This window comes from Furipterus horrens, unplaced genomic scaffold (assembly GCF_987537825.1).
Source record: "Furipterus horrens unplaced genomic scaffold, mFurHor1.1.pri manual_scaffold_6, whole genome shotgun sequence".
Classification (NCBI taxonomy): Eukaryota; Metazoa; Chordata; class Mammalia; order Chiroptera; family Furipteridae; genus Furipterus; species Furipterus horrens.
Window position 1 is genome coordinate 15,195,029 of NW_028327176.1, and position 18,620 is coordinate 15,213,648.

General features: G+C 56.1%; 1 protein-coding gene across 2 annotated transcripts in view; it reads right to left on the reverse strand.

The window, feature by feature from the left end:
- Positions 1-17,797: 17,797 nt before the first annotated feature.
- Positions 17,798-18,620, reverse strand: part of BABAM2 (BRISC and BRCA1 A complex member 2) — a 340,273-nt gene continuing 339,450 nt past the window's right edge. For both annotated transcript variants that reach the window (XM_090280995.1, XM_090280994.1), the window contains one exon: positions 17,798-18,120. In XM_090280995.1, the coding sequence (XP_090137121.1) occupies positions 18,041-18,120 (80 nt within the window). In that variant the 3' untranslated portion in view covers positions 17,798-18,040. The remainder of the gene's footprint in view (positions 18,121-18,620) is intronic.

Consider the following 18,620-nt stretch of genomic DNA (forward strand, 5'->3'; position numbering starts at 1 on the left):
TCTGCGGAGGTGGCCCCTGGCCACACCAGAACCACACCCCCCATAGGGGTCCTGGAGGACACAAATGAGACCCTCCTCTGCTGGGTCCCCTAATCTTCGTAGTGACTCAGCTCCCTTTCCCCTCGCCTGCACCTGCAGAAGAATCCTCAACGCATTTGAGAGAAGGGGAAGTGTGGGGGCAGCTCTGGGATTTCTCAGGGACCATGTGCAGGTCCCCTTTCCGGTGCTTACTGCTGGAGCTGCTGGGAAGCAGCCCCTGGAAGGTGACTGACTCTGCCTCAGCGGGAAGGCCCCTCGTGTCTCAATGACTGGGCTCTCTCCCAGAGTGCCACTGGGGCTGGAAGCTGCCAGCTCTGCCCTCTGACCCCTACCTTCAGCAAACACCTCCTCCTGCAATGGCTGAGGACTTGCTTTGGGGCAGCAGACCTGTCCCCCAGACCCCCTGTCCTCTAGTGGCAGGCACGGGAAGGGATAAGAGGAGACCCAGGTTTCTCAGGGGTTGGTTAAAAAAGATGAAAACCCAGGTGGGGTGGAGGGGTCAGGGGAGGCTCTGCCCATTGCATTAATGTCATTGAAAAAGTCTGAACCAGAAAAATCTTCTCTCTTGTCCTGAAAAGCTGGGATGCTTCCCTCTAGCAGCAAAGGAGAGCTTGGTGCCGACAGCATTACCTTCTGGGCAAGACAGCAGAAGTATTCAGACACGATGGCTTGCTCAGCCCAGGGTTCTGGGACAACCGTTCCTCCTCAGGCCTGGCCCTGGAGTCTTCAGCCTGACTTTAAAGGCCTGTCATGTCTGCGTTTTCCACTGGGAGTCATCCCAAATCCTCTCGGAAACAGGCAGGGTAGAACGAAGGAAGGAAGGCGCAAAGGAAGGATGCGTTCGCCGATGGGCCAGGCCCTGTGCTATGCCCTTGACAGTATCGACTTATAGAAGCCTCCCAACAATGTGTGAGAAGATACTCTCAGCGACCCCGTTTTACAGCCGAGGGACCAGAGCAGAGAGAGAAGAGAAGCTTACCCCGGGCACACAGGAGGCCTGGCATTCTCCTTTTCACGGGCACGGCGCTGCCTCTGAGGAAGAGCGAGCAGGAAAAGCCGGCCTGCGCTGAGGAGGACGAAAGTCAGAACTGAGCATGATGATGATGGGGACAGGCATGGGGAGCCCCCCCATCCAGCTGTCTCCAGAGCTCCCATGAGGGGGTCCTCAGGGCACTCACAGGAGGCGGCACACCCGGTGGGGAGGGCCCTGGTCCCTGGCTTGCTTGTGGCCGGGGACGTGTTCCTTGTCCTCTCCTGGTCTCTCTCTGCTCACTTGGGGGACAGTTGGAACCAGGGTCCTGGGAGGCCTTTCAGTGTAGACACTTAGTGGCTCTTCTTTCTGATTGAGTCAAAGAGAGGGTCGCTCTGAGGGTCAGGCTTCTTGGCCCCAATGAGACCCCAAGGGTGGGGGGGCTCCAGGTGGGAGGGCTCCAAGCTCTGGCAGTTCTGGAGGCCACAGAGGGCACAGGCCGCAAGCCCAAAGTACCCTGTGCTCCCCGGAACAGCTGAGGCAGAACGTGGTTCTCAGAGCTGGGAAGAAACCCGGACGCCACCTGATCTGAACTTTTAATTTTACTGACAGGGAAGCTGATGCTAGAAGAGGGTGCCCAGCCCCTCCCCACCCCCCACCGCGACTAACGCCTGGCCTATGCAGGGCTGGGGTCCAGCCGCCCTTTCCACTGCCCACAGCTCTCTTCCCTTACAGTCCCGGCCTCAGGGCAAGAGGGTTGTGGCAAGAGCACCTGGAGGGGCCAGCCTGGCTTCTTAGGGCTTTGCCTGTCCTGGGCCATGAGTCAGAAAAGCACCTCTGTGGCACCAACTCAGTGAACTATGACTTTTGGTGTCAATCAGTTGCTTATGACTAATCCCCACATACAAAGTGCCATGTGGGCCCTGGGCAAGTGGCAGAAGAGGCTAAATCTCTCTTCGGCAGCTGACCCTGGACCCCTGGGACCCTCCGTCAGCTCCACATCCACCTGGCAGGGCCCCTCAACCCCAAGCCCATCCTCTGCTTGAAGCCAGTGGCATCTTGGAGAGGATGTGATAGGCAAGTCCTGTTAGAACAGCAGCTGTGAAGTGGAGGGAAAACCCCACTGGGAGCTAGAGGACACTGGGTTCACGCTCCTGCACTGCCACCAGCTACCTGGGTGGCCGGGGAAAAATGCTTTCCCCTCTCTGGTCTCGGTTTCCTCCTCCGTAAGGGGAGAGGCTCGTGCTGGGCATCTGCATATCCCTCTGCGCCCTGACTGTCCAGGACTAGGAGGTGCTGCCCCTCCCTTGGGGGAATTTACATTATTGAGGATAAGAGCTGAAGAGGGCGAGTCTCAACCCAAACAGCTGCGACGCCAGTGAAGGACCCTTGGGGCCTCAGGAGGCCTGTGAGAGGAGCTGGCCAATGTTCTGCACCAAGGCCTCCTGTCCCGTCCTGAGCCGGCGCTCCCTGCAGGCTGTCAGAGCGGTCAACGCCGGCCCTGCGGCCCTGCTGTGAGGTAGGAGGACCGGGCCCGCACCTGCGGCCGGTCAGGGCACCTGGCCAGTCTTGACCACAGGATCGGGCCTCACGCCCACCCCCGTGGGCATCACATCCACCCTTACGCTCCCACCCAGGCACGCCCCCTTTAGGCAGCTCCTACTCATGCAGTCCTGCCGTGGGGGCAGTGGAGGCCCCGAGAAACGTGAGGCTCCTCCTGGTCTCACCAGACAGCTCTGTCCTCATCAAGCTGCCCACTGACCCCCAACTACCCAGCAGGCACCCTGACCCCACCTACCAGTCCACCAGCACCAATGCCCAGGTCTCCTCTTTGAAGCCAATTTCTCCAGAGAAGCCCGCTCAAAGCATTGACAAAGGAACGATATTAAAGAGCAGGGTTCCCTCTGTGACATCTCTTACCTATGAGGCAGGACATTGGATGAAGAAACCAGGCTCACAGAGGGTGACCCACGGGTTGGGGCTTGGACCGGGGAGCCCTCTCCCCAGGCCTCAGGGCAGACAGACACCCAGCCCGTCAGCACATACGCTCTGCGGCTTTGAGGTCGAAGGCACAGGCTGGGGCCCAGCGGGCTCATCTGCACGCAGGGACCACGCCTGCCTTGGAGGGTCCCATCTCAGCGGTGCTGTTGAGAAGCTCACAGGCCCCACATACATGTGCTATTAGGATTGTTATTATTGGCCCTCATTACGCCCACCACGGTATACACCGTCCTCAGCACGTCAGGTGCCAAGGCTGGAACCATTTGAGTGCCCTGTGCGGCCACCCTGCCCAGCGGGCCACCTTCGCACAGCCCCCGGGGAGTCGCACTGCGGGCCTCTGACGTCTGTCCTTCGGGGGGGGCCCTCTCCTTTCTTGTGGCTCCATGGTTGGAAATGTGCCCGTCTTCCCAGCCACGCTCTGACCAAACTGTCCCGGGCTCTCTGCCCCCCCACGCCCGTGAGTGGCTGTTGCTGAAAAGCAAACATCACCGGGGCACCCGGCCTCGTGGTTTCAGCCTGTGCGGTTTACCTCATGACGTCATTTTCCTTCCTCCAGATAAACCAGAAGAGACTTCACTGCTCAGGTTTCGGCTGTTCCTGGGGAAATGCTGCTGCACTGGCTCTTCGGCTGAAGGTTCAGAGGGCAGCGGGCTGAGAGACGGCTGGGGAAGGTGTCCCCAGGCTTGGCCGGGGGCCAGGCTGACCTGGGATGACTGAAGGGGGACCCAGGGTGGCATTGGCTCTGGAAGGGCTCTCTAAATGTAAAAACCAGGCCCAGCCCAGGGGCCACGGCCTCCTCGGGGAGTCCCTCCCGCACCCCCTCCCAGGGGTGGGCCTCCTGGGCTCCAGGGGATGGGACATGGGACCCAGAGCCACCATCCATGCAGAACAAGAGGACAGTATGAGCCAGAGCCCAGGAAGGCCTCCCCTTCCCCACACCAGACAAGAGATGGGGTTCCCCAGCAGGGGCCGTGGGGAAGGGGCAGCTTACATCTGCTGAGTACCCACCTTGTCCCAGGCTCTATTATCATCTCACTTAATGTTCCACTACCCTTTGAAGTAGGTAGTTTATGGAGTGCTTAGCTGACGGACGACAGACCGAGGCTCAGAGAGGCTTGGGGCTTGCCCAAGGCCCGGTTACCAAGGGGCCTAGAACGCAGGCCCAGTCAGCGGTCAGGAACGCCTGCTGCATAGCAAGGAGCCAAGATGGTGCCTTTCTTCAGAAAAGCAGGGGTCTCCGGGGCTCACAGGGCAAGACCTTCTCCCTTCCCGGGGCAACTGTACCCACAGGCCCCGACAGATCTGGGGACTCCTCAGAGGGAGCTTGGGTGTCAGGCTGGAGCTGGGGGTGGCCAGGGGAACACGTTGTTATCTCAGTTCAGATCCGTCCATTGCTGGGGAGCATCATGGCCCTTCTGCCTTCCCAGCAGAGCCCCATGTTCTTCCACTTGACCCAAATACTTAAAAAAAAATTTTTTTTATGTATTTATTTTTAGAGAGGGGGAGGGGGGGAGACAGAGAGGGAGTGAAACATCGATTGGCTGCCTCTAGTACATGCTCCAAGGGACTGGACCCAAAACCCAGGCGTGTGCCCTCACCAGGAACTGAACTGGTGACCTTCTGCTTTGTGGGCTGAAGCCCAACCAACTGAGCCACACTGGTCAGGGTGACCCAAAATTTTCATTGGGCCTCTATCCAGTGCCAGTCATGCTCATGCTGCAGGGGGCTTGGGGACACATAGACAAGAAGACATGGTTCCCATCCTCTTTTCAGAGATAATGACAGGAACAATGGCCACCATCACCACCACCTCAGTGTTCATAGCCACAGTGTTTCCCCAGCATTACTGTGTGCCAAGCCTCTTACGGAACATGTCACATACATGTCTGATTCAATCCCTGCTAAGAAAACAAACTGTGAAGTGGTCATTATTACCATTTTATAGATGAGACAACGGAGCTTCGGTCTCTTGTCCAGGGTTGCCCATGTAGGAAGTGGCAGAGCTGGGATTAGAACCTGGGACTATCAGACTGTAGGATATGGTCCTGCCTCCAGTACACCAATAACTCAGGCCTGAGGCAGAAGGACCGACATTCCAGAAAGACGTGTTGACTGTGCATAGGAGGGGGTACAGGGACATTGGGCCCAGGAAGGGCAGACAGGACCTAGCCTGGCAGGCGTGGAGGCACAAGTACTCCCAAAAGGGGACCAGCATGAGTCGAGGTCCATGGTGCAGATGTGAGGAGCAGCAGACAGTTCCACTGGGACAGAGCCAGGGCTGGGAAGAGAGTGCTGCTAGAGGGGAGATCAGGGCAAAATGGTTGCTGGGTGACAGCCCCCTCCCTGATTCAGGCCTGGGCCCCTCTCAGAAGACTGTGTCCTCAAGGTCAAAGGCCAGTGCAGGTGGGAGCTCCCCTAGCATCAAGCCACCCTTCTTTGCGCTGCATCAATCTCCAGATTCCCTCCCTGTGGTCCAGACGCCTTCCTGGGGCAGCTGGTGGGGCTAAGCAGTCCCAGCTCAGAGAAGGCTGGGTTTGTCGGCTGAGCCAGAGATCTGGAGACTCAGACTAATCCGGGCTGATAGAGCCCACGTGGGTGGTCTCCGGAGAGCCTGGGAGGGAACCCGGTGGCAGCAGCAGACACAGGGAGGCTCTGTCCTTGGCCTGGGCTCCTGGAGCTCATCTGGAACAGGAGCAGTGTTCGTGCTGTAGGCTGGGCTGGCTGCAGGGCCTCCAGACCCCTCTGACACTGTCCCCGGAGTCACTGCTAGGCAGCCACAGCTGCTTGTTGCCCCCTGCCTGAGGGTCCCAGGAGAACTGAAGCAGGAGAGACGTTTCCTGCACTCTGGGGGTTCATTCCATAGCCAGAGCCCTGGCATCTCCTTTAGGCCCCTTGTCCTCGGACACCCTCTTCTCTAGTCACCCTGTCCTCCGCTGCTTCACTATCAGGAGTTGGGCCTCAGCTACATGGCTCTTTGCGGCCCCAGCGCGGAGCCAGGCAAGGCCGGGGGCGGGACTGCAGGTCCAAGGGCGACTGGAGGTGGAGAAGAGGCAGGACCAAAGGCAGCAAGCCCTGGCAGAGACGGTGTCTGAGCCCAGCTCGCCCTCGCTCACGCTCCTGGCAGGAGGCCCGGGCCGCGCGCTGGCCTCACAGGCAGATTCGTGACTGAGAAACTGCCTCCTGGGCCCTGCTCCGGTGGGAGGGGCCTGGGAAAGTCACATCGCTGGGCCTCCACGGCCCTGAGGGGCCTGCCCGGGCTGCAGGTGGCGGCGAGGGAGCCATGGAAAGCCGTTCTCTTCATTCGGCATCTGGGTAGGGAGTGAAGGGATCGGCAGGAACACTTTGCCAATTAACCAGACTGGGGCCGGCAGCTGCGCCCAGGGGAAGCGGGACTGCCTCCTTCCATTCTCCAGAGGGCTCCTTGCTCTCCCTCCTGCCATGGTAATGAACTGGGACTGCTTGGGGAGGGGGTATTTTTCCGTACCGTCCTGCTATCCAGCTGTCCAGCTGCAGCCCTTGACTCTGGAAGCCAGGAGGAGCAAGGCCCACAGCTGCCACCCCCACAGTGGGCTGGGTGGGGCTCACTCAAAGCCCAGCTTGGGTGACCGGGCCAATGACCCATCTCTTGGCTTCTTTGGAAGCCATTCGGCCCAGGACGGCTGCCCTCAGGACCTGCTCTCAGAGAGCACGGCGCCCAGGAGGACCCCTTCCCTGGGCACAGCCCCCCGCTTCAGCTGCCACCCTGGGAGCCCCAGATGCTGTGGCCTTGTGCGTCCACCTCATCAGCCTCCAGGGTGCCACCTCGCAGCTGGGCTGTCTATTCGCTGATCTATTGTCCCCACCTGCTGTGGCCTGGGATGGACTGAGGCAGAGTGGGCAGTGTAAGGACCGATGGGGCAGGAGGGTAAACCTGGGGGTCCACACAGGGGCTGCCTGGGTCAGCAGGGTGAGCAGTGACGGGCACAGGATGGGGCTGGGAGGAGGACGTGAGAGAGATTTTGGAGGCAGAATAAATCGGACCCGGGACTGGCTGGATGTGGTGATTCAGGAGAGTGTGGGGTTGGAGCGCCCTGTGCTCTCATCTCCCAGCTCTGAGCATCCCGGGCCTGCCTACTTCCTCCGTGGGGTGAGTGGGATCGCGACTGCCCAGCTCCAATCGCGCCACAGGACAATGACCTAGAAACTCACACTTGCAACTGAAACCATGAAAAAGTCCAAACACACAAAAGAAGAAAACAGGAGTATCACGACCCGCAGGTCAGGTCAGCTCAGCAGTCTCTTCCTCAAAGGCTTAGTCCTGTGTCAGGGACAGGATCTGCCCCTGAGGATACTGACGCGGAAATTGCTCAGGCCCTTTCCATGTGGCCACTGCCAGGACTGGCTGGGATCCAGGAAGACATGAAATCCTCTCCTGCCTCCCCTGCTCCCTCAGGGTCAACTCGATGGGACTGGGAGACCCTTTAATGGGGCCCACGACTACTTTGGCCCCCTTTGTCACTGTGTGCTGCCCTTTCTGCGCACCCTGTGCACCAGCCTGCTAGAGTGACCAGGCCTGTCCCCTGGCCGGAATGCCCCCTCTTCTCCCTTCAGGGTCCTGTGAAGCCCTCCTTGGCATGCTGGGGTCACTCCTATGTCTCCACCATAAACCCCGGCCCTTTTGTGATGACTGTTCAGTGTATCCGGGGCTTCCCAGACGGCAGGACAGTGCCTGTTTCATCAGCCAGCCCTGCGCATTGTGGATGTTCTGTACATTGGCTGTAGGACTCTGGATGCAAATAAAGGAGTGAATTCATAGGAGAGCCAGTCAGTGGAGGAAGAGAAAAATGACTGGGAACCTGTGGGAACAGGGAAGGGGGGAGGGTGTTGTACTTCCAGAGCTCCCCATCCATCTCTAGAAAAGAAAAAGAGATGGAACCAGCGAAAAGTATTGGGGACGCCTATCTCCTGGCAGAGAAGAAGGTCTCCTGCCCCTTCTATCAGCCAAGGCTCATCCTGTCCTGTCCAGTGTCCTATGTCGCTGGCCTCTCTGAACCACCAGGGCAGTTTGCCTCCCTGGGGCAGGCTGGGAACAGAAATGGGGAGCTCAGCACATGTCCGGAGCCCAAGCCCAAGCCTGCTGCTGGGGTCTGTTCGCACAGGGTCATCTGGTTTCAATCCAGTGAACTCCTAAAACTTTCCACGGGATCATCTATTTTCAATGCCTCCCGGCTGGGCTGGACAAACTCAGCCAGGAGGACCGGGAGCTCCTGAATGGCTGCTGGAGGACTTGCCATCCCTGCCTCCACCACTGTGACCCACAGCAGCAGGAGCAGGCCCAGCTCCAGTGTGGATTCATTGGATGACCCTGTGTAAGTCCCTTCTTTCTTCTTCCAGACACCACCCCTTACTTCTGTGACTTTGGCAAAGTTACTGAACCTCCCGGGCTTCAATTTCTTCATCTATAAAATAGAAATAAGTTGATTTCTTGAGATTACAATTGCCCCTATATCTGCAGGTTTCATATCTATGGATTCAACCAACCCCAAATTAAAAAAAAAAAAAATCCCAGAATGTTACATAAAGCAAAACTCAAATTTGCCATGCGCCAAGAACTACGATGAATCCATGCAAATGAAGCGATGTGCAGGCCCACCCTGCTGTGGCCTCTATGCAAATATAGGTTATATGCAAATACCGTGCTGTTTTAGATGAGGGACTTCAGCGTCTGCAGATTTCAGTATCTGCTGGGAGCCTAGACCCTGCCCCCCTGGATTCGGAGGGACAAGTCAACATGATGCCATGCCTGTGCAGTGCTATGCAGAGGGTCTGGGATATTGCAAGGCCTCTACTAAGTGCTGGTTATCACAGATCCATAATTTTTTACCTGAAACCTTTGGCCATATGTGTTGCAAAATTGATGTTATTGCTGTTCGTCTATCCCAACATCACATATAATCCAGTGAGGTCTGGGTGGCACCCCATGATCAAACACATTAGTATTTCCTTATTAACCCCTGGGACTATTTACCCTACCTGGGAAGAAGAGAGTTTAGAGACAGCTTCCCATTTGACGAAGCCAGGTTTTGCTGCCAAATTCGTGTTGAACAAAACTTTGGGTTTCAGAGCTTTTGGGAGTTTGGAATTTCAGACAGAGGATTGCGGGGCCAGATGCTGAATCGCCCTGGGGTGGTGTGAGCTGAAGTGGCCAGGTTAGCACCCTGTGGAGCGGGGTGGCTGCATACCTCCTGCCCTTAAGTGTCCCCGGCAGGGCCAGCACTAGACACCCCGCCCTTTGTGTGAATTAGAATATTCACACAGGCTTGACAAGCAGAGAGCAAGCTTGTGCGCAGAAAGGGCAGCCCTCCTTTGGGGAGGTCAGCCTGACAGGGGTCCTGCGGCCCATGCGCATTGGAGGTGGGGGGAGCCTTACACCACCCTCACCCCGTGTGGCCTCGCTCTGAAGACCTGCTTGTGTCTTTAGGAGTCGTGGGTAACACAGGCTGTCCATGGTATGGAGCTCTGGAAGTAGCCCCTTCAACCCAGCCATCTGCCTGGGGCACTGAGGCTGCCTTCCAACCCACCTCCCTTCCCGCCCTTCACTGTGGCCACTTGGACAAAGGGGCGCAGGCTCAGAATCTGAGGGAGGTCCCCACAGGGTCATCTCTTCCAAACCCATCCTACTGGCAGGGGGCAATGCCCTGGACATTTACAAAGAACTCTAGCCTTTACTTAGAACTTTCACAGCCAGTTCTCATGAATTTGATATTCATGAGTCTATCCCTCCCCACCCCCGCACCACTATATGTTTGGAAAAAAACCAGGTTCAGAGGCAAGGGGACTTGCCCAAGGTCACATAGTAGCTGGCAGAGCCCAGCTTCCTGCTTCCCCATTTAGTGACCCCCGCCCCCCACCCCACCCCGCCTCAGGCCCCACTGACTGCAGTGGGTTCTGGGGATGGAGATCGGGCCAAGGACAGGTAGGGAGAAGAAGAGGGGACCCGGGCCTGGGGAGGGCCTGGCCCTGGGTGCCTGAGGGGTCACCACAACATCTCAACTTATAATAACACATAAAGCGGAAACAAGGCAACGACATAAAAAAAGGAGACCCCAAACACAAAGCTTCAACCCCCAGTCTCAGGTCATAGTCAGGTGGCTCTGAGCCTCATGTGCTGGAGAGGGAGAGGGAGAAGGGGACCAGGCCAACCAGGTAAAGGACCACCTCTGTCTTACCCATAGTTCATGGCATCCTGTGAGGCAGGGGATTGGGATGCCGGCACCACCAGGACTCAAGGGAATGGTCTTGCAATGGGTCACACAGTCTGCAAGGCAGAGGGAGGCCACGTCTGGCCCCCGTGTGTGGGCCTCACCACCAGCCTCGGGCTGGGACAGGACGCACACACACGGCTTGCTGGGGGGGCTGCCAGGCCACCTGGGTTCGGAGTGCACTGTGGCTGAAGAGGCGTGGTGACCCACACCCAGAGCAGGGGCAGCGGCAGTGGGCTCTGTGTGCACCCAGGGCCAGGGCTGGGGAGAGCCAGGAGCCCAGGGCAGGTGCCAGCGGCCCTCGCAGAAACGTGCACAATGCGAGGAAGCAGTCCCAGCGGCCGGACCAGCCTCTGGAAACGGAAGCAGAGTCTCAGCTGCCAGGCCAGGCAGGAGGCACAAGGAAATCAGCCCGGAGCCAGGCCCTAGCTGCTGCCACAGCCCTTCCTGCCCTCCCCCAGCGGGGGGCTCCAGCTGCAGCCACTTGACCAGAACGGGGCAGGTGATTTGAGTATGGGCTGCCCGTGGGCCCCACAGGGCCTGTGGGCAAACTGGGAAAAGGTGCCCCGCCCCCACTCCACCCCGGGCAGATGCAGCCCCAGGCCCAGGTTTGCTGAATGGATGTGGGGCTGGGGCTGCGTTGTCACCTCCTGTCCGCACCGCACCCCCACTGGATGCTGGTGTCTGTCCCACCTCCTACCTGCACAAGGTGGGCTGACCTGGAATGTCTCCTGTAGATCCAGGACCCTCCTGCCTTCATGAGGGAACCATCCTGCTTGGTCCCTGCCTCACCGGTCAGAGAGGCAGGTGAAGAAGCACGGACCTTGGGGTCGGGTCAGGGTTTCGCCTCAGTTCTGAGACCCTGCCCCTTTAGCCTTAGCTTGCCTACCTGTATGATCGTCAGACCAGATGGTCTTGTTGGCCCTTGGCAGCCCAGACATGAGTGACCCACTGATAGGTGCCAGAGTCAAGGCTGCCCACCGCCCCGGGAGAGGCGCCCTGCCCTGCCCTTCCCACAGAGCAGGAGGAGCTCGGGGCCCAGTGAACCGCACATGGCCCGAGAGGTAGAGGTGAGGGGAGGGTGTGGGGAGCATGGGAAGGCCTCTCCCCACTACCTGGGTCTCTGGGGTCCCAGGGAGACGCCTCAGAAGGGACTCATGCTGGGGGACACCATGGCCCTTCCAGAGTGGATGACAACCCTGGGTCGTGTGGGTGTGGTCTTCCATGAAGCTCCTCTCCTCCTCCACTCAGACCCCGGTCCCTCACCCATGCCCAGCCTGAGGCCTGAGGGGCAGCCAGGCCAAGTCCCAGTCCTGGCAATGCCCGTTATGAACTGCGTGGTCATTCCTTGGGGCCTCCATATTCCTGTCTATAAAATGGAGAGAAAATATTTACCTTTCAGGGTCATTGTGAAGGTAAAGGTGACGCGCGAGAGGGTCTTGGCCCTGGGGCTGGCACAGGCTAGGATGCTCAGCAGATGGGAACTGTTGCCCTCGTCCTGCCACTGCGCCAGGGGCAACCCTGTCAACAGGCCCAGCCACTCTGACAGCCAGAGCCCCTGTGACAGAGAAGTGCCACCTCTCCCAGATGCGTGTTCTGATTCCCTTACTAGAAATCTATTTCTAGAGCCCCCTTTACCTTGGCCAAAGACCCTGCCACTTCCAGAACAGCCTTGGGGTGTAGTTGCTTGTGTGTGTGGGCCCTGGGGCAGTGCAGGTCTGCTGCCTCTTGGAGGCGGTTTCTCAGTGCCCAGCACAGAGCCTGCACACAGTAGGCACGCTAGAACAGAATGGGAAGTGCCCAATACGGAGACTGCCTTGGGACTCTCACAGGGGAAGCTCAGGGAAACCTCACGACGTGCTGGGCGTGTGGACGGCGCCCTGGCCATGAGCGTGAGCCGGGCCTGCAGCCGCCCAGGCTGGCCAGGTATGCCTGGGCTTCTTAATAATAGTAATAATAGTAAGGATAGCTCCCGTCCACTGACTCCTCATTACGTCCATTATCTCGCCCGAAAGCACAACGCCAGCCTAGGTATGTGCTATTATCATCCCACTTTATAGACAAAGAAACTGAGGTTTAGAGAAGTGAAGGTCAGGGAGCCCGTGACTGGCTTAGTGATGATTTTCATCTCTTTGGCTCCAGACCTGGGCTCCTGAGCCTGATATTTCCTGCCTTCCCTCTAGCCTGGGGCCTGGACTGGGTTCAGGTCAAGCCTTCTGGGCCTCCCATCAGCCCTGGCTCCCTTCTGGACTTAGTTCTGTGAAGGGGTTGCTCCCCGGTGGCTGCTAACGGAAGTGGGGGTGGGCGATGTTGGGGGGCCCTTGGGCCTTGGTGGCTGGGGCAATAGCAGGAGAGGCAGAGGAGGCACCCTGGAGGGCAGGCTGGGGTGCTACTGCAGGCGAAGAAGGCAGGGGAGACAGAGGAGGGCTGGGCTGTGCTACTTGTCAGTGTTTGGAGTGGGGTGAGGAGTCCTGCCTGTCCTGTCCTCAGGCCTGTGCTGGTGTCCCCGGAGCGGGCTCTGAGGCAGGACAGGGGCCATCGGAGCCACCTAAGGCCTGGCTGTGTGCAAGTGCGGGTGTGGTGCACTCAGGAAGGAGCGAGCCTTTGAGGAGTCACCCCCTCCCCGGGGCAATCTGGACGTGGTGGGCTGACCCTTACCCCAGACCTGTTTCCCAGGCATGACACCAGCCCGCAGCTGGGTTAAGACATGAGTCCAAGAAAAAAAACCCCTCCACACACATACTTGAACCTAGGCACCCAAATGACCACTGACCCCTTCCTTCCAAGCTGTCCCCTGGGGAGGCGGCAACCTTGTTCTGCAGACAGTGTCTTACTCAGATGGTTTTTTGGCCTCCCCGGGAAGTGCCATCACAGTGCTGACACCTTCCTTCAGCTCTCTCAGTGTGGCCTGTCCCAGTTCTCTGAAGGGTCAGAGGACCAAGAAAGCAGTGGACGCAAAGGACTTGGAACAGGGACTGGAATATCATGCATGGTGCTCGAGAGGACAGCTGTCACTATTAACACCCACCCGCCACCTTATTTCTAGAGGACACCTGGCACTCTCCTGGCTTCTGTTCTATCAGCACCTGTCCAAACAGTCAAAGGTCGTCAAGAGCTGGGGAGTTCTGTTTTGCGGCACGAGTATGATCCTGGAGTTGAAAGAGACGGGTTTTCGCGGGTGGCTTCTAAACCATCCCAAAGGGCATGTTCCAAAGAGAATCTTTGGAATGAGGAGAGGGGCTCTGTTTTGCAAGAATGAGTGTCACACTCTCCACATGTCATCTGGTGTGTCCCAAGTGGTGCAGAGGCAGCTGGCCCGCAGCAGGGAGGGGCGTTCTGGTCATTCCTGGTTTGCTTGTAGGGCTACTTTTATTGCCATGATTAGTCATAATTTCTCACGACCCCAGGCGTGACCTCTCAGGCTTGTAAAGTGTGATTCTTCCCAAGGAATCAGAGGAGAATGAAGGCGCAAAGGTGGGAACCCAGAAGGATGTCTTGAGTTAGGTTAGGAAATAACCCTCGGAGCTGTTTTCATATCAGTTCCTGGGTCCCCACTCTCCTTGATAATACCTTGGTAATTTTCCTTAATAACCACAACAACTATTTTCATCCTGTTTTCCTCAGAGAATAGGCCATTATTTCAACCAAGTGTGTTTTGGACTTTAACCTGAGAATATGACACAAGCTTTGAAGTCCTGGCTCAACCATCTAAAAATCAGTCAATACTTACATATATTTCCAGAGCTACATAGCAGGCCTATCTGCATATACACAGACTGCTCCCACGTGCATCTTCGTTGGGTGCAAGCAGACACACAGAAGCCCCCGTGGGGAGGCCTGGCCTTGGGCCCAGCGCACCTGGGCTTGACTCCTGCTTCCCTCTGCTCTCAGCCAGTCCCAACCATTCCAAGCCCCTCTCCTCCCGTGGAAAATAACAAAAACAAGAAGGTGAATTTCTTATACAGGGCCTTGTATGGAGGAGATGTTTAATACCTATCTCTTCATTTGGGGAAGCTGGATAAGGTAAACAGAAAGCAAAGCAACAGGAGGACCGGGCTTCACTTCCTTTGTGTAACAAAGATGGAAAGGGGGAGAAGGGAGGGACGGAATGAGAGTGGGAGGGAAGGCAGAGAAAGTAGAAGAGATGAGTAAATAGACCAGCATCCTGTCCTTCCCTGAGCTACCTAACTTCTTTGGGGCTCCGTTGCTTTATCTATAAAAGGGAGATAACGACACCTACCCTCATATAGTTGTTTTGAGGATTAAAAAAGACAACATATAAGAAGTAGCAAGCATGGAACATCGTTCAGAGCTCAGGAGGGGCAGTTACCACCTTTACCATCCATCCTATTTCTATTCAACATCTGGTCTACGCTCCCAGCTTTACTCTGCTGACACTGTAAGCAAGCCCTATAGATGCATGAACAAAAGGTGATGTTTCTTCTCTTGCTTTCATTTTAAAAAGCACCCATGAATTAATTATGATGTCACTATTAGAATTCAATGCCATCTTACCATGAGGAGCTGTTCTTAAGATCCAGCCAGTCCCTATGCACTGGGGCAGGATTGGGGGCAGTTCTATTTAGAGGCCCAAGCAAGAGGGCAAACTGAATGTGCTTCTCCGGCAAGGCTGTGACCCCAAAGTGAGTTTGTAGCCACCAAGAACTGAAACTGGGAAGCAAAAGTGACCCACGCTGCTCTGATTCTTCTGCTCGTGGGAAAGCACTGGCCGGGGTGAATAAGCAGGTCAGTGGGTTGCTTGCTCTCCAATGCCACTGAGGCCCAGTGTGCTGTGTGTGTTTGGGGCGAGGGGGGGGTGCGGGGGGTGCTGGGAACTCCCATCGATACATCTACTCTCCCGTTTGTTAAAATCAAGATGACTCATTCTTTTGTCTTCCTAGTTATCCAGACAGGGCCACTCTTCTAAAGGCCACATTCATTGGCAGGACTTTCTAACAGGGGCATTCTGACTTTTTAGAAGAAGGCCAAAGTCAACATCAGAAACTCTGCTTTCTGGTCTGCAGTAATAACCAGCACTAGTTAGCAAACGCTTCTGCCTGCCAAGCACCCTGCTTGGTGCTTTAGGTATGTTTCTTGTTTAATTTTCACAACCTGGGAGGCAGATATTACTTGCTCCCATTTCATAGATGAGGAAAACAAAACTCAGAAAGATTCAGTCAAGACCCTAACGGGGGCCCACTCCCCCAGCAAGGCTCCTGCCCCAACAACCCTCCCTGTTCTGCCCCAGTGTGTCTGGTGACCTCTCCTTCAGGGCTAGAAATCAGTCAGGATGGGAGCGTTGACTGGAAACTGGCAAACAGTACGAATCAGGGCCCCTCCTTCTTTGAACTGCTGGTTAAATATTTACCAGGCATTCAATGGGCAGAGTCAGGACTCAAACATAAGTCTCTCGCCTCCTGAGGCTCCCCACTCCTTCCAGTTCACTCCAGAAGATGATGAGCTCTGTGTGTGTGTGTGTGGGGGGGGGTCCCCAGGAAGCCCACCGAGCAGCAGGGAGCAGGCTGCACACTGACCGCCAGGTCTCTGTGCCGCCTCCACGGGCCCAGGAGATGCCCTGACCTCACCTGGCTATTATTAGTAAACATGTCTGCGTCCTTTTCCTGGGCTGTGCTGAGCTAGATTCACCGAAATTACAAGGGCTGAGGAAGCTGGAGACAGGATTTACGAGGTAATAATAATGTGCACTCATATATGGTGCTTTTCATCTTCAAAGCATTTATGGCCATTTACTAATTAGTCCTGGGCTGCCCTCTGTGTATAGAGAAATGCTCGATGACAGGCCGGACTAGAAAGAAGTGTTTAAAAATATACAGGTGACTGTCACTCATTTACAAGCGCCACTTGCTTCTGTTGCTGTCGGGGGTAGAGATAAAATCTCACAAATGCTGGTTTTGAATCCCCGGCATCTGAAATATGAAGTTGCTATATTACACCTTCCATTGTTTGGTTCTTCTTAAGAAAAGCAGTCCAAACCCTCTCCCTGTGCTGAGGGGGCTGAAAGCCTTTTTAAAAAATCACATTACCTCCACACTCACAAGCTCATATACACAGTACACCATCCTTTACTGGGAAAGATAAAATACATGAAAAATGGCTTTGGGTCTGGAGCCAGCAGCCTGGGTGGAGTCCTGACCTGACCCCGGCTGGCTGGTGATCATGAGTAACTCCCTTAACCTCTCTGATCTTGTCTCCTCACCTGTGGACAGGGTGACCCTCCTCACTTGCTACTTCACAGGTCTGTCGCAGAGGCGTGCTGGGAGGAAGTGCGTGACAGCATTTAGGATTAGGCTGCGCACGCTGCCAACGTGCGGGCGCTGTCTTTCAGGTCTGGCCGTCCTGAGCCTCTGTGGACCCCCAGGGGTTGGCTGGCAGGGGCAGGAGGGCCACTCCCAACCACACGGCCCACTGCTGACAGCTGTCACTACTGACTGGCTATTTGAAATGCCACGGGTCTAGGCCATGTGACCTCACCCCATCCCACAACTGCCCCTGCTAGAACTGGAGCTGGAAACCCCTACGGGGTCCTAAATAAACCCCAGCTCAGTCGGCTCTTGGCTCTGACGGCAGCGAGCCCACTCCAAGCCCCTCCATGGGGAGAGGGTGGCACAGCTGTCCTAAATGGCTGTTACGGAGCAGAGTGGAGCTTGGCACACAGGTGCCCTGCAGTGGAAGGGGCACTCAGTGGGCCGAGGGGCTCATGACCACCTATTCAACAGAGTCACCTGGGGGTAGTTATCAGCATCCAGACGCCTAAGCCCTGGCTAGTGAGCTCTGAACCCACAGGCCTGCAGTTGGGACTCAGAGCAGTGGCTCTTGAAACTGCTCCTCGGTAATTCGGATGAGCTGAGTCCTTGTATCACAGAGAGAAGGGACTGACTGAAGGTCACCCGCCAGCTAATGGCAGAGCTGGGGTGTGGAAACAGGACACTGGACTATTCTCTGCCATGGGAATTCCCAAGGTTTCAGGGCATGGGGCAAAGTACCCGCGCAGTGGAAGATCCGAGTTGGGCAGCCATCCAGCTGGTAGCCAAGATGGGTGTCTGTTCGAGCTCTGCTCCGGCCTCCTGAGCACGTCCCTGGGGGAAAACACCCCAGTAGCTCTCCCATCGGCCTAGGGAGGGGAGAGGAGAGAGAGGGGCAGGCTCACTGATGCCCACGGCAAGCTTTAACGACAGCCCTCGGGGTGCACAGGGAGCTGTGAAGGAGGAACGAGGAGCTGGAACTCAGCTGTTCTGAGTTCCAGCCTGGGGCCTGGCTGAGAGGATACTGACACAGTGCAATTCGGTCAGTTTCATTCAGGCAGCACTTCTCCCATGGAGGAACTGCCCCCACTGGGAAATGCTGGGGTGTAAGTGAAACACACATGTGTACACACACGCATGTGCATGCACACACGTAAGATACTAGTTTCAGGAGGTGGAAAAGGCAAAGGAGGGTTTAATTTTAAAACTTAAGAGATCTTAAGAGACAAAGAAGGGTGTGTGTGTTTAAGATGTCTTACTTTCCCTGAAAAAGTACTGCGTCATGGTTTTTGTGACTTTATTTTTTCCAACTAAGAAACATACTGAAGGAAACAAAGAAGGAGCAACCAGAGGTGGGGGGCTCGAGGACGGGTTACTGCCAGCCAGCTCCAGCTTGGGTTCCAGACGGGGCTCGCAAAGCTGCTGTGTGAGCAATCCGTTGCCATGAAGACGTTCCAAGTGGCTTCCAGGAAGCGGCCATGTGTTGCTGACACGCATGTGGACAGAGCAGTCTGGCTGGCCACCTCTCAAGACTGGTGTTTCCTAGAGCTTTCCATTGGCAAAGGCTGCCTCCTGGAACTGAGGGACAAAGCTTTTGAAATAAGCCCTGGTGGGAAAGAGGGGGAGAAAAAAGTTGTGGTTAGCACAAACAACTTGAAAAAAGTGCAACTCAGAGCTTTCAACCTAACTCGGAACAGTTGTTATTTATTGTTCATGCATCTTGGGTTGGATTTTCCTTCCTGCCGATGCAAAGCCTTCTGGATTTTTCCAAGGGAGGTACACGCACTTCACTATTGTGCTATCTCGCACAAAGACTTTCCTGGTTGCCATTTCCTATTAGACATCAGTCCTCAGGTTCTGTCTGCTGTTTCCCAGGCCAAAGACAAGCCCTGTTCAAACTACAAGCCAGAGACTGACCCAGCCAACTACCCAGTCATCATGATCTAAAGTATCAAGAGGGTTGCATTTTTCACTCAATTAGATCTTTGACTTCATGTAGACAAAGAGAGTCTAATAAAAAGGATTTCAAGTGATCCATCATCTCCATTTATTTCCAAACATACGAGGTCTGTCCAGAAAAAGTCCAACCATTGTTAATAAAACAAG